Genomic DNA, 15,406 nt, shown 5'->3' on the forward strand with positions numbered 1-15,406 from the left:
AGGATAAGAAAATGTAATAAAATCAGCTATCAGTTTAAATCTGTTTCTATTGCTGGGAACATCCAGTTTTCTTACTTCAAATCCCATTTCTTGCCTACAGTCATAAAAAAAAAAAACCATGATAAATACTGTTCACAAATATGCCAGGTATGGCAAAACTAGAGAGTCAATACCCCGCATATGAATACGTATTGCTACTTTTACAACAGCTGGCAGAGCATTTTTTTCCATGTGATCCTGTTAATGTGAAACAAATTTAAATGAACAAGCTCATTTATAAAATACAGGCTCATTATGGTTTCAGTTGACCTTCTTCTTCCTTAAGTTATTGTCTACTCTGCAACTAACATTTATTAAAATTTCAACATCAGATAGCTTAAAAAAACTTCATAATTACACTTTCTCAAAAAGAATGCCACTTAAAATTTATTTTTAATGTATATTTATTTTTGAGAGAGAGACTGAGACAGAGCACAAGCAGGGGAGGGCGAGAGGGGAACACAGAATTGGAGGCAGGCTCCAGGCTCCAAGCTGTCAGCACAGAGCCGCACGTGGGGTTCAAACTCACTGGGGAACTGCCAGATCATAACTTGAGCTGAAGTCGGACACTTAACTGACACCCCATCTAGTAAAAATAATGTTTTAAGAAATTACGAAAAAGAAGAATACAAATAAAATTTTCTCTTTCTGTATCCAAGAAAAAGAAAAGGAGAAAAAGAGAAAGAAGAAGAAACAACGAAAAACAAAACAAAACAATTTAAACAAAAGCAAAAAAGCAAAAAAAACCCTAAACCCAAAGAGATGAACCACCAAACACAATAATGAAACCCGAATAAAGTTACATCCAGTTTCCGCTGGCATTCAAACTATAAAGCACTCTATATTCCGTACACTAAGCAGGTGAAGAGACTTGCGGTGGTCTTCTAGGGTGCTTGGAGGGCCCAGTTGGGCGGGGTGTGGTGTAAGGGCTCCATTCTCCACTAGGTGGCACTGCTGAGCTTACCGGGTGGTTAGATGTGTCGCACACACGCATCTGTGCGCATGTGCAGGAGAGGTGAAAATGGTGTTACCCAGCTTCCTGGTTTCTGACGCAGGAACTCTGAGCTCTCATTGACCCGCAATCAAGCACCCGTCATTTGTCTCGGGCTTCTGTCCACTCTCCTCTTCTCCACTGTCCAGCCCAAGGCATCAGCCTGCCAGGTGGCACTCCCTCCTGAGTTTTATCTCAGATGGAGCTATGTTTCCAAACCCCTTGCTTCTGAGAGTCCTGCGGCTTGGACCTGCTCCAACCCTCTGGGGAAGGGTCTCACTGAGCAATGGCTGGGTGCCGACCAGCCCCAGAAAACTTACTGTGATTGCACAGAGGCAAATTTTAGAGATTATGGTGAATCATAACGCAGTGCAGGTGCCAGGTTTCACTGCATTCTGGCATCTTTGCTCCAATACCAGCAAACGTGGCTGTTCCCCCCCAGGGTCTGCCGTGACCTTTGCCTATGGGGAGGCCATAGGGCCTCTACCAAATGCCCTCCAAGCAGGGGAACCGCTTCTCTCCATGTGCCCCCGCACATGAACTCTGGGACCTCACTGCCTCCTCCTTGGGATTTGCCCTTCCTCCCCACCAGAGCACCGCCAGGTATTGAGCTCCATAATTTCTGACTCTGCGGTCCCCTGTTTTATAGAGTCCTAATGGTATTGAAACCCTGTCCTTTCTTCCTGTCAGTGGTTTTGGAGAACATATTTCTTGTTCAGTCCCTTGTGTGTGTTTCCATTCTTTTTCTTTCTCTCTAGCTACTTTCCAGGGGAGTGCTTTTCCTGTATTCTCCCAACGTGCTGCACTCTACCCCCACCCCCTTTCTCTGTCCTCTCTCTACAAAAACAGCTCCCTACCCTCCACGGCTTCTCTCTCCCCCGGTTCACCTCTCTGTGCCGCATACCTACCACATCCTGTGGCTCAAGTAATGCAGATTGTTGTATTAATCCTCAAATCCCTAGGTGTGCAACACTTTTTGCTGCTGATCCAGCTGTATTTCAGGGATGAGAGAAAGATGAGAACTTCCATGCTGCTCTGCCATATTGGCCCCTCCCCCCGAAATTTGACAAACTTCTCAAGTTTTATTTTGACATCCATGTTTCTTGTTACCGTGATTTAAATTGCTTGCTTCCAAAACAAAACAAATAAAAAAAAATCTAAAATAGATAATAGATACCTGGTAATACTAGAGACTAATTCATTTTAACAAGACATTAAATGTCCTGCTGTGGCATGCTCTTCCCCATTGCCTGCTGTATGGTCCATGGTTAAAAGGCAGATATTAAAAGGCAGGGACCAAATAAAAATAATATTCAAGAGAAAATACACTGTCAAGCAAATTTGAAAGTAATTTTTGATATGAAAATATTGAGCAATTTTTCACCCATATATGGGTTAGTAGAATAGGAGAAGCCAATGAACAGATAAAAAATATCCATGCAAATGATTCTGGTAAAGGTAAGCATTACCAGCCAGGAAAAAGATAACAATATGTTTTATTTTTAATTTTTTAAATTATTATTTACTTGTTGAGAGAGAGAAGGGGAGAGTGGGGGAGGGGTAGAGAGAGAGGAAGACACAGAATCCAAAGCAGGCTCCAGGCTCCCAGTTGTCAGCCCAGAGCCTAATGCAGAGCTGGAACCTATCAACCATGAGGTCATGACCTAAGCCAAAGTCAGTTGCTCAACTGACTGAGCTACCCGGGTGTCCCAAAAGTTAACAATGTATTGCTATTAGAGTGCTTATTTATGTAAAATATAATTAGACATCTCTCACTCTATACTTAAAAAAAACCAGTTCCAAGTGGATTAATGACCTATGAAAAACAAACCTGCAAAACAAAAGCAAACACCTCAAAAATGCAGACCATGAAAAAGAATTGATAAATATGGCTATTCAAATTTCTGCACACACACAAAAAGACATCATAAATAACCTTAAATAAAAGCCCCAATCTGGGAGAAGATATTTGCAATGCATATAGCTTATAATAGATTGGTAACTGAAGGGGCCCCTGGATGGCTCAGTTAGTTAAACTTCTGACTTCAGCTCAGGTCATGATCTCATGGTTCCTGAGTTCGAGCCAGTGTCGGGCTCTGTGCTGACAGTTCAGAGCCTGGAGCCTGCTTCACATTCTGTGTCTCCCTCTCTCTCTCTCTCTCTCTCTCTGCCCCTCCCCTGCTCACACTGTCTCTCTCTCTCTCAAAAATAAACATTAAAAAAAAAGTAGATTGTTAACTGAAAAATAACTCCAAATCAGTAAGAAAAAAGATAAGCAAACCAACAGAAACAAAAGGCTCAAGTATGTAAAAAGATAATATTACAGAAAATATGAACATTCAACAAACAAATGAAAATACGTTTGGGGTGCCTGGGTGGCTCAGTCGGTTAAACGTCCGACTTCAGCTCAGGTCATGAACTCACGGTTTGTGAGTTCGAGCACTGCGTTGGGCTCTGTGCAAACAGCTTGGAGCGTGGAGCCTGCTTCAGATTCTGTGTCTCCTTCTCTCTCTGCCCCTCCCCCACTTGTGCTCTGTCTCTCAAAAATAAATAAATATTAAAAAAAATTTTTTAAAGTATGTTCAACCTCACTAGAAATCTCATAAATGCAAATTAAAACGATGAGATTCCTTATTAAAATTATCAGTTGAGGGGGGCGCCTGGGTGGCTCAGTCGGTTAAGCGGCCAACTTCAGCTCAGGTCATGATCTCACGGTCTGTGAGTTCGAGTCCCGCGTCGGGCTCTGTCTCCCTCTCTCTCTGCCCCTTCCCTGCTCTTGCTGTGTCTCTCTCTGTCTCAAAAATTTAATAAAAAAAAATCAGTTGAGAAAAACCGACAATATCAAGATGTGGTGGGTATGTAATGAAATAGCACTGCTCATACAATACTGATAAAACAGTAAATTGGTATGACTGACTGGAGAGCAATGTTACAATATCTCATGATAATGAAAACGCTCATACTTTTAATGTTTATTTATTTTTGAGACAGAGACAGGATGTGAGTGGGTTAGGGGCAGAGAGAGGGAGACACAGAATCCGAAACAGGCTCCAGGCTCTGAGCTGTCAGCACAGAGCCCGACGCGGGGCTGGAATCCACAAGCTGTGAGATCATGACCTGAGCTGAAGTCGGACACTCAACCGACTGAGCCACCCAGGTTCCCCAACGCTCATACTTTTAGAACTACTAATTACTATTATTAGGAATAGCCCCAGAGAACCTCTTCCATATGTATACAAGGAAATATGCACATACATAAATATTCTGTAAGATTGATTGTAGAGAAAGTTAGTGTATTAGGATTCTCCAGAGAAATAGAATAAAGGAGAGGAAGGGTGGAAGGGGAGGATGAGAGAGTGGGGGGAAAAAAAGGGGATTTTAAGGAACTTGGTTCACATGATTACAGAAGCTGACAAGTCCAAAATCTGTAGGGTAGTCTGACAGATCGGAGACCCAGGAAGATATGATACTGCAGTCTGAGTCTGAAAGTGCTATGTTGTCATAATTCTCCTTTCTTTGAGAGAGGGTTGATCATTTTTAATTAAGGCCTTCAACTGATTGGATGTGACCCACCAATATTATGAAGGGTAATTGGCTTTAGTCAAAGTCTGCTGATTTAAATGTTAATCTCACCTAAAAAATACCATCACAGAATCATGTAGAATAATGTTTGATCAAATAGCTGAGTACCTAGGCCTAGCCAAGTTAACATAATGTCAACTGTCATAGTTAGCAACAACCAAAATGCCCGTCCAGAACAGAATAGGTAAATACATGGTATTATATTCATAAAATAGAGTTACTCTATAAAACCAAAAGAATGTGCAAACCAGAGCTACAAATATCAACATTGGCAAGGTATGAAAGAAAATAGTAATGAAAAATAATTTCAGTTGCAGAAGGTATATATAGTATGCCATTTATATGCTCTTAAGACACATGAAAAGTAATATTCTATGTTCCATACACACACACACACACACACACACACACACACACAAAATGGGAAGAATAATGGCCCCACAGAAATGTCCATATTTTAAACCCAATGTTATGTTACACAGCAAGGGTGAATTAAGTTGCAGATAGAATTAAAGTTGCTAATCAAGTAACCTTAAAATAGGGACATTATCCCTGATTATCCAGGATGGTACAGTGTAATCCCCAGGGTCCTTCAAATTTGGGAGAGCAAAGCAGAATTGGAGTCAGAGATAGAAATATTGTAATGGAAGCATTTGCTGGTTTTAGATGGAAAGAAGTTCTTAGTCGAGGAATCTCGGTAGCCTGTGAAGATGGAAAAGGCAAGGAGGATTCTACTCTAGTGCCTCCAGAAAGAAGGAAGCTCTTTCAGTATCAGTCTTGATTTTGATCTGGTATATTAGTCTGTTTAGGGTACTATAACAAAATATCACAGACTAGAAGTCTTAAACACAGAAATGTATTTTCTCATAGTCCTCAAGACTGGAAGTTCAAGATCAAGGTGCCAACATGATTGGTTTCAGTTGGGAGCTCTCTTTCCGACTTGTAGATGTCCCCTTTTGTATATGTCCTCACAAGGCCTTCCCTTGGTGCGTGTGCATGAGAAGACACTAATCCAATCAGATCAGCATCCTTTATGCTCATTTAACCTTAATTACTTCCTTAGAATAATTAAGTTATATTGGTGTTAGGGTTTCAACATGATTTTTGTGGAAACACAAACATTCAATTGATGCCTACTAAGACTCATTTCAGACTTTTGACCTCCAGAACTATAAGATAGCAAATTTGTATTGTTTAAAGCCCTTGAGGTTTTTTTTTTCAGTGGTTTGTTATAGCAGCAATAGTAGACTAATATCGGTTTGGGATCTGGAAGTGGGGTGCTACTGCCACAAATACCTAAAAATGTAGAAGTAGTTTTAGGATTTGGAAATGGGTAGAAGCTGGAAGAATTTTGAGGAGTGTGAGAAAAAGCCAAAATTGCCTTAAGTAGATTGTTCCCAGAAATTTGGATATAAGGGACTCCACTGTCAGTACTCAGAAGGAAGTGAGGAACATGGTAGAGAAAATATGTACTATTTTAGAGGACATCTCCATAATCATGAACAGACTGATGGTAGAAATATGGATTTAAAGACAGCAAAGGGGAGGGTTCAAATGAAAACAAACAATGGAAACTAGAGGGAAGGGGATATTTGTTTTATTATGTCAGAAAGCTTAGCTGAACTGTATCCTACAGTAACTGTACAGTTACTGTCTTTTTTTTTTTTAATTTTTGAGAGAGAAAGAGAGACACAGAGCATGAGCAGAGGGGCAGAGAGGGAGAGAATCCCAAGTAGGCTCCACACTGAATGGAGCTCAAAGTGGAGCTTGGTCCTATCACCTTGGGATCATGACTTGAGCCAAAATCAAGAGTCTGACCCTCGACCGACTGAGCCACCCAGGTACCCCAGTATAAATTACTATCTTACTTTTTTAAAATTAGTAAGTATCTCACAGGGAGTTACTTTGAGACAGTGTAATACAGTATAATACAGCAGCATAAGAATACCACAAGTTTTTACCACTGATTTTAGCAGCCGTTCATGTTTTCTTGCGGGAATCTATTATGATGAGAACTGGCAAATGGTGATTTTCTAATTCCATTATTTCTTCTACATTTTTTTTAAGTTGGCTTCTGCAAAAACTAACTTTCCTTCCTTCTTTCTCTCTTCCATTCCTTTCTTTTCTTTTTTGGAGCAGAAAAGTTCTTGGGGAGCCTTGAATCATATTTAAAAAATGCCTTCTTACTCTAGCTACTGGATTAAATGGTGATTATTGTTTTCATTGCCATAGAATAATTAAAGGGAGTCAAGATAAACACACTAATGAACTTGAATTATGAGGATATTCCTTATTCTGCTTCTAACTGGAATCATTAGGTATCTCTACTTGTTCATTATGTTTGACCAAAAGTTGCTATCAGCCCTCCTCCCCAACACCCTATCACCCATCAACTCCCCTCCCATAAACACACCCAGACACAACAGCTCTGAGATTTCTAGCCAGTCCTGAGCTCTCTGGGAATGCCTGTGGTGCCTGATAGCTAGCTTGGCAAGCCCTCCCCTTCTGGACCTGGCACAAATAATGCCACTAGGAAACAGCCAGGCAAATCCCCTCTTTTTACCTGGGATGCTGTGTGTACCAATTCTAAACTGTACGTGAGCGTTTCGGTTACCTCTCATTGATGGGATCCGACATGGGGGAATTCTTTGGACTATAATGAAAGGGGGTCTAGCTCCCCAGTCATCCCAATATTTTCAACACTAGGAGCTAGTGGTGTTGTTAGGGTTCTACTGAAGATGAACAGGAATCCTTCCCCTAAGTCCTTATTTTCCTAAACACACTTTTCCTTTGCAGCAGCTAAATTGTAGGTTGGACATCTCCTCTCACTCAATCCAGGCTTTCTTACAAAACACAGTATGAAAATTCCTTTGTTTCGGACAGGTAGAAATCTTAGTTTATAGCCCTGGTATGAATTTATGCTTTTGCTCCTTTTAAAGGAGAATTTGTAAGGGAAGAGGTGGTAAATGTGTAAGGTTCAGAATACCATCGAAATTGATTGTTCACAGTTTGTTTAAAAACAAAAATCAAATATGCAAAGAAATATATCAATAATTTTTAATTCAGTTGTTTGATTGTTCATGTAAATAACAGACAGTTACTGCAGTTTCTACTCAGATGGAATATATACGTTCTATTTAATACCTGAGTGCTCTCCTAACTATCATGCTCTGTGAAAGACAGAATGAATACAGGAGCTAAACATTCCATGTGTAAATAATTACTTCAAAAATTATAACAATCCTCCAGTTCTATAATGAACTTTTAAATGTGTCCTTCTTTAGGACATGTCTTTTTCAGAAAATCATAAAAAAGTCAGTAATTTATATTCTTATCAATAATGAAAATTTTTTTATAGTAGCAGATTAGCTTACAAAAGAAGTTTAATATACTGTGACTTGCTGAACAAAAGACAAATACACGTTTTATTTTTCTTTGGTAATATGAATATTAAGTGTTAGTTTAACATAATTGTAAAGGAAACAAATTATATTCATTTTTAACTTGTTTGAACATACATTATTTGGAAAATAACATGATTGTTATGTGTGAAATAAATTGGAACCATATTTAATAAAATGCACATTTATATTTTTAAATTAATAAGGACTTAATTTGGTGTAAAATTTGAAAATAGATTGTAGTTCAGAACAATTTGCCACAGGAAGTTTCATGATTAAATGTAAAAAATTAACATGTCCTTTCTCTAAAATACACAAGGAAAAGGAAAATGTATAAAACAAAACAAAATGCATAAAAACATTTATAGGTAAGTGATATAGAAAATAAACTCTATAATTTGAAAAGTCATCGCATATACCAGGCATCACAGTAGAATTCACAAATGCTAGAAGTCATTTCAATAAAGAGAAAACCAATTAGTTTTTCCTTGACAAAGTCCCAGTAAGTACACAGACTTCACACTTTCTGAGGCTTTCATTGATCCCCTACCACACTCCTTCTTTTTATTCTGTGTTTCCACTCCTTTCAAAAAACATGAAATCCTAGATAAAAACAAAAATACAGAAATGAATTTTCAGCAACAAAGCACAGATCATAAATGTTAAGGGGTCTGATGAAACATAACATATCTGTTTAAGAGAAAAATTGACCAAATAAGCAGATCTGGGAAAAGTTGATAGCTTTAGCCTTCCATTTTAACAGCAATTAAATCCTGTAATTCTATTCACTTACTGATTACCTGCATGCATTTACATTTAAAAAAAATTTTTTTTAATGTTTATTTTTGAGACACCGAGAGAGTGCAAGTGGGGGAGGGGCAGAGAGAGATAGAGACACAGAATCTGAAATAGGCTCCAGGCTCTGAGCTGCCAGCACAGAACCGGACGCGGGGCTCGAACCCACAAACCGTGAGATCAAGACCTGAGCCAAAGGAGGATGCTCAACCGACTAAACCACCCAGGCGCCTTGCTCTGCATTCATTTAATTAATCCTCTGGTAATTTCTTTAAATTTCACTTTTTCACATGCCACTTAGAATATTCCTCTTTCAATCTTTCTTCCTTTCTCCTTCTCTAGTAATACAACTTTTCTTGAGACCAGAATACACTGTACACATTTCAGATTTTTTTTAGAATGACAGCCATCTTAGAGGTAGCAGGCATCTTAAGAGTTTTGGGGCCCAGTTTTATGATTTCTCCTGCAAACTGGTCCACCACGGTTTCTCCCAACTATCTCACTACATCAGTGTCTAACCAGACCCACTTCCCTATGATTTTCATCAAGTCCTATGGATTTTCTCTCATGTCTATCATTTTCCCTTATCTGTTCACAAAGAAAAAATTGAATTCTTATCACCATTCACTTGCAGTTGCACTATTGCAATTTTACCTCTCGTCAATTCACTTCTCATCTAGGCACCAGGATTTATCTTCCTAATAAAATAACGATTTTATTTATACCTAGTTTAAAACCAACCAAATAATTGTCAGTATCTTCCCAACAAGAAGTTGTCCAATATTTAGAAGTCCTTTAGAAGAGGCCCAATCTACCCCATAGTCATTTTCTGATAACCCCACCACAAATCCCAATCCCATTTTTCACCTATCCAAACACCCTGGATAATAACCTCTCTTCCCTTCGCACACCAGATCTTTAGTGATGGTATATTTACCTTTGGTCAAATGGTTCCCTATGGTTAAGTTTTGATTTTACTTTTCATGTGAAATAAACAGTGAAAACACAATTTTTAAACAGAACTGTGGTTCTATTTTTAATTTATACAGAAAATATTGAGTCTATCCCCAATGAGATAGAATAGCAAAATAAAATCCCAAAGGCCACTCATCCAGCTTTAATAATTAGTTAACATAACCTATCTTGGTTCATTAATTACTCCATCCCCTAGATCCCCCTGCCCTCACTCTCTTTATTTAAAAGTAAATCTTTGATATCATACCATTTTATACTGAAACACACTTCAGTGTGAACCCGTAAAAATTTGGACTCTTGTTTTTATATAAGCCGAATATCATTAGGATATCTTGAAAAAAACAATAATCCCTTAAAATATCATCAAATAGCCAATGTTCAGATTTCTCTTAAGTCCTTCTAAATGTTTTTTTATACTGGTTTGTTCAAATCAGTATCTAAATATGAGCTATAAATTACATTGAGTTGATGTCTCTTAAGTCTCTCTCTTATTAGGTTATTTTTATCTTTTTATTTTCCCAACATTTATTTGTTGAAATAACTGGATCCTTTTTCTGTATATTCTCTCACTTCCACTTTTTGGGGATTGCATCCCCAATGTCAGTGTTTAAGATACTCATCTAGTGGCTCTAAATCTTCCTTGCATATTGGAATCACCTGTCAGTTCTAAACAGCTTGCAGGCCTGATCCCACTTCCCGAGATTTTGATTTCCTATCTGGATGTAGTCTTGACCTAGGGAGTTTGGAAGCTATTCAGGTGTTTCTATTATGCAGCTAGGGTTGGAAACTATTGTGAGCCCTTGAACTTGGCTGCATATGGAGTCACCTGGGGAGCTGTACAAACTTCTAATTCTGAGCTTCTAATTTAGTTCAATTGGGGTATGGCCTGATACTTGTTTTTTGTTTGTTTGTTTTGTTTTTTCTCTTTTTTTTAAGTTTCCTATCTGATTTGATGTGAAGGTAAGTTTGGAATCACTGCTCTGTCCCACATAATTCCTCTCAAATGGCAGTTCCATCTAATGGCTTGACTAGTTATTTACTTTTATTGCAGTTTCACTCCTGTAGTAGATGATTTAATCAATCAGGAGGAAATCTTGTTTTCCTGAGTCTATTCCATGTAAGCCCAGATTCAAGCCAAGTTTCTTTTCCAATGCACTGATTTCAACTTTTAAATAAAAATTCCAAAGACTGAGGCCCTTCCTTATCACATGAGGTCCGTTTGTTATCATATGAAATTGCATAGACTCTCTAGAGAAACTAGTTACCTGTGAACCCAGAGTACCAGGAGAAAATGAAATTTAAGGGCTTGAATTAAATGGTGATCTTTGAATAAAGCCTATAAACTTAACAAGGTCATTTAAAAATGTACAGTTTACTAAACCATTTCAGAATGGTACTAGAGAAACCACCTAAACCCAAGATTATTACGGATAGACTCACAATGAGGAAACATGCACCAAGCATTACAGCTTTCATTTTCACATCAAGGTCTAAAGGGAACTGGATACCAAAGTTATCAGCATCTGTAAATGCCTCTCTCACAAAACCAGTCCACTGCTTGGAAATCTTGCCAACTATAGTTTCTTCATCAAGAGATTTAATCTAAAATGGGAAAAAAAAAGATTCTTAAAGAATTCTAGAAAAATGAAAACAAACTACCGTAAAAGTTGAAATAAAATGAAATTTAAAAGTTGAAATAAAATGAAATACTCTATTAAAATTATGTACCATACTTAACTATGAACATTGTATCACTCATTACATATATATGGATTCCTGTATCTACTTTTACATGCATGAAAAACAACTTTGCTGTAGAGAACTTACATGAAAGTAGTTCTGCTTAAATATTTAACATTTCCTATTCTACATTATGATAGGTAGCAATAAATGAATTGATCTAAAACAAAATTTAGGCAGGAAAAGACACAAACATAAAATGTTTCTTAGATGAAATTTCTAGAAGCCATCAGGAAGGTACTAAACTAATCCCCCATGTTACTTTTGTTGTAAGAGAAGCACAGAGAGTTTACATAGGCTGAGCATTTAAATGTGAGGGAGGGTTCACTGCCACCATCAGCAGGAAAATGTGAAATGCATAGATCCTGGAAAGGAGGACTGGCAGTTTTGAGTAAAGGAAAAGTTAAGTAACCAATAAGTAACTTGATGGGATGCCCCGGGTCAAGGGATAGGTTAAGACTGGACAGGGGTGGATGGACAGTGAACAACAAGAAGGATACAAGATAAAAAGAGCTCTGAAGTAAAGTTTTTCTAATTTTACAATTCTGCCTGAGGAAAGCCCAGGGCCATCGTAAAGAGTTGAACAGATTGTAGCTGGATAAATGGACTTCACCAAGTTGGCATGTGGGCGGATGAATGGAGCCCACACTCACCATGGCGTGTACATGGAGAGTTCTGTGAAACCAGAGGGGGAAATGTCCTTTTCAAATATGCACAAGGAACCACAAGTGCTAGCAACACCCACTGAAGCTCTAGTTCAGGTTGAGAACAGGAAAACAAATGTGGGGAAACTAAAAACAGTTGACTCATTTTATTTTGGTGTGGGTAGATGGGTTCTTTAAGATTTGAAACAAACATCTAATATGATAACTGTGATAACATCCATTACCGCTCAGCAAATATTCATGCACTACCCTCCCCCCGACAACTGTAGGCCCAGTATATATTCCTGCACACTGATAGTTAGGCTTGGCCATGTGACTTGCTTAACCAATGGAATGTTAGCAGATGTGACAAGAGAAGAGGGCTTCAACGTGGCTAAATGGTTTGGCCTGGCTCTTGCTCCCCAGTGATCAGCCACTAGAAATGCATGATCCAGGTAGCTGCATTTGCTACAGCTGCAGAATGAATATATCTGGTATAGACCTGAGGCCAATTTCCAGCCCAAATCAGAGCCAACTAGCAGAGTTGGATAGAGTCCCTAAGACAAAGTTGCCCTGCAGATCCATAAGCATGAAAATACATACCACTGTTTTAAGCCACAGAGCTTTAGGGGTTATTTGTCATGCAACACTATTGTGGCTCAACAGACTAACAGAAATCCCTCTTGCCTACCTGTTGTATACACTACTAACTGTCATCAGCATTTGAAGCTAGTAATGAAACCTTACATGTATTGTTAAATTTAATTTCTCAAGTGTTTTTTAAATGAAATATACAAAAGATAAAATAGCAACCATCACAGTCCTGCCACTGGACTTAACTAATATTGACATTTCTCCTTTATATTCCTAGAGCAAGAAATTTAAAAGTTTACATAAGAAGTAGAACATATAATTTTTTTATGAAAAGGCTCAGAAATGGGAATGATTTACAAATGAAAAGTCAATAGGATCAGATAATTTTTACCTAAATTTAGATATTTAAAAATGGAAAATCTATATAATGAAATGGCTGCAACTTCTCAAAATAATGAACTAGTATTATATACCTATGAAGCAAAACTTGATAGACGTATTCTAAAAATAGATCTATAGGTTCCTCTTATAATATAAATATAAATGCAAAAAATTCAAATTGAACAGTAGCACATAGACCTCAGGTAAGTATCAAAAGAATATACTGTAATAAATTGTATAATACTAGAAAATCATAGATTTCAAAACTTAGTGTATCAGACACTGAAAAAGTATTTTATTTACTTGCTAATTAAGCATTTATAGAATATTTAGTATATGTATAACATACAAATGCTTTATAAGTATTAGGTAATTTTTTTCTTCGTATCTTTATAAGATACATATATTATTAAACAGTTTTCATATGAAAAAACTGAGGCAGACAGAGGTCAAGGAATTTGTCCAAGTTCACATTGATAAGAAGACATGGGGAGGTTTTCAAACCCAGACACTCTGTTTCAGAGTCTGTAGTCAAGACCATTGTGATACCCTGCTTTTAGAAAGTTAAGTATCAATTTTTAATAAAAACCTAGGTCAGGGTGAGCGAACAATGGTCAGTGGGACAAATCTAGCCTGCCCACTGTTTTTATAAAAAGCTGTATTAGGACATAGTTATACACAGTATTCATGTATCGTCTGTGATTATCTTCATGCTACAATGGCAGATTTGAATAGTTGCACACAATGACCATATGGCCCATAAAGTCTAAAATGTTTTCTATCTCTTATGTAAAAAAGTTTGCGGATTCCTGATCTAGGTAAATAGTAATAGAAAATCACTATGAAAAACAGTAGCCAATGTCTTTCTAAATTATGAAACATTTGCTATTTCAATTGAAGTCATCAGCTTGATAGGTATTCACACAATTGGCATTATTATTCAGTTTTGCTGTGAAGTAGATTGGAAAAGAAAAGGAGCTAATTGGTAAATATGAGAAGAGCAAAAATGATTTCATTTACTCTGTGATTTTGTATCTAGAAAAATCAAGTGTAAATAAGCAAAAATGTTTCTTTTTTTTTTTAATCAAAAAAAAACCTTAGTGTTTTATTTATTTTTGAGAGAGAGACAGAGTATGAGCAGAAAGGGGCAGAGAGAGAGAGGGAGACACAGAATCCAAAGCAGGCTCCAGGCTCTGAGCTGTCAGCACAGAGCCTGATGTGGGACTCGAACTTGTGAACCATGAGATGGTGACTTGACTGACTGAGCCACCCAGGCACCTGAGCAAAAATGTTTCTTGAAGTTAAATATGAGAATCCAGTCAGAAGATTGGAGAAAAGGTAAACAAAAAAAGTAGTCTTTTTTAATATTAACAACAAGAACCTAACATATACATTCCTGCTTAGTAGTGATAATGCCTATAAATTACTTAGGAAAATGTTAACATAAAGAAAAAGAGGGAAGTTTGGGCACCTGGGTGGCTCAGTCGGTTAAGCATCAGACTTCAGCTCAGGTCATGATCACCTTGGGCTCTGTGCTGACAACTCACAGCCTGGAGCCTGCTTCGGATTCTATGTTTCCCTCTCTCTCTGTCCCTCCCCTGCTCACACTCTGTCTCTCTCTCAAAAATAAACATTAAAAATTTTTTTTTAAAAAAGGGTAAAGTTCTATATAAAGAAACCCATATGATCTTATGAAGAATATAAAATTAGATATGAATGAATAAAAAGACATAACACTTCTGGGATGAGAGAGGTTTAGCATCAAATATGCTAATTAAAAAAAACTGAATACAAATTTAATATAATAGTAGGATTCTATCTTCTGAAAAGTTGCCTTACTATTCATAGGAAAGGAAAAATCTGATAATAGCAAAAACCTATGATAAAGAAGAATAACAAGTGGCTGTTTGGCTAGGACTAGATATATAATGCAGCATTAAGTTACCATAATTGAATCATAAGGCACTTGAAGGAACAGATAATTAGATCAATGAAACAGAGACAAATCTAAAATACATCCCATTACTTGTGGGAATTTAATGTAATGTATTTCAATTCAGCAAGGAATGAATACTTTACTTAATAAATCATGGTGACATAGTTCTCTAGTCACCTGAAAGGAAAAAATGTTCAATCTTGTATAAATACAATTAACTCTTTATGAGTTAAAGATTTAAGTATAAAAAGATTTAAAAGAGGAATAAATAAAATAGAAAGTTGGGGGTAACTTCATAATCAAGACAGGAGAATCAGAAGATACTAAA

At 37.4% G+C, this 15,406-nt stretch overlaps 1 protein-coding gene across 1 annotated transcript in view; it reads right to left on the reverse strand.

The window, feature by feature from the left end:
- Positions 1 to 7,645: 7,645 nt before the first annotated feature.
- LOC124526851 (phospholipid scramblase 1-like) overlaps positions 7,646 to 15,406 on the reverse strand; it is a 31,131-nt gene continuing 23,370 nt past the window's right edge. Inside the window, exons 8-9 of the mRNA XM_047100033.1 lie at positions 11,224 to 11,385; positions 7,646 to 8,616 (exon numbers count right to left, since the gene is read on the reverse strand). Of these exons, the coding sequence (XP_046955989.1) occupies positions 8,578 to 8,616; positions 11,224 to 11,385 (201 nt within the window). The 3' untranslated portion in view covers positions 7,646 to 8,577. The remainder of the gene's footprint in view (positions 8,617 to 11,223; positions 11,386 to 15,406) is intronic.

This window comes from Lynx rufus, unplaced genomic scaffold (assembly GCF_022079265.1).
Source record: "Lynx rufus isolate CCGP_SWC_20201006 ecotype Redwood Valley unplaced genomic scaffold, mLynRuf1.p SCAF_5, whole genome shotgun sequence".
In the NCBI taxonomy this organism is placed as follows: Eukaryota; Metazoa; Chordata; class Mammalia; order Carnivora; family Felidae; genus Lynx; species Lynx rufus.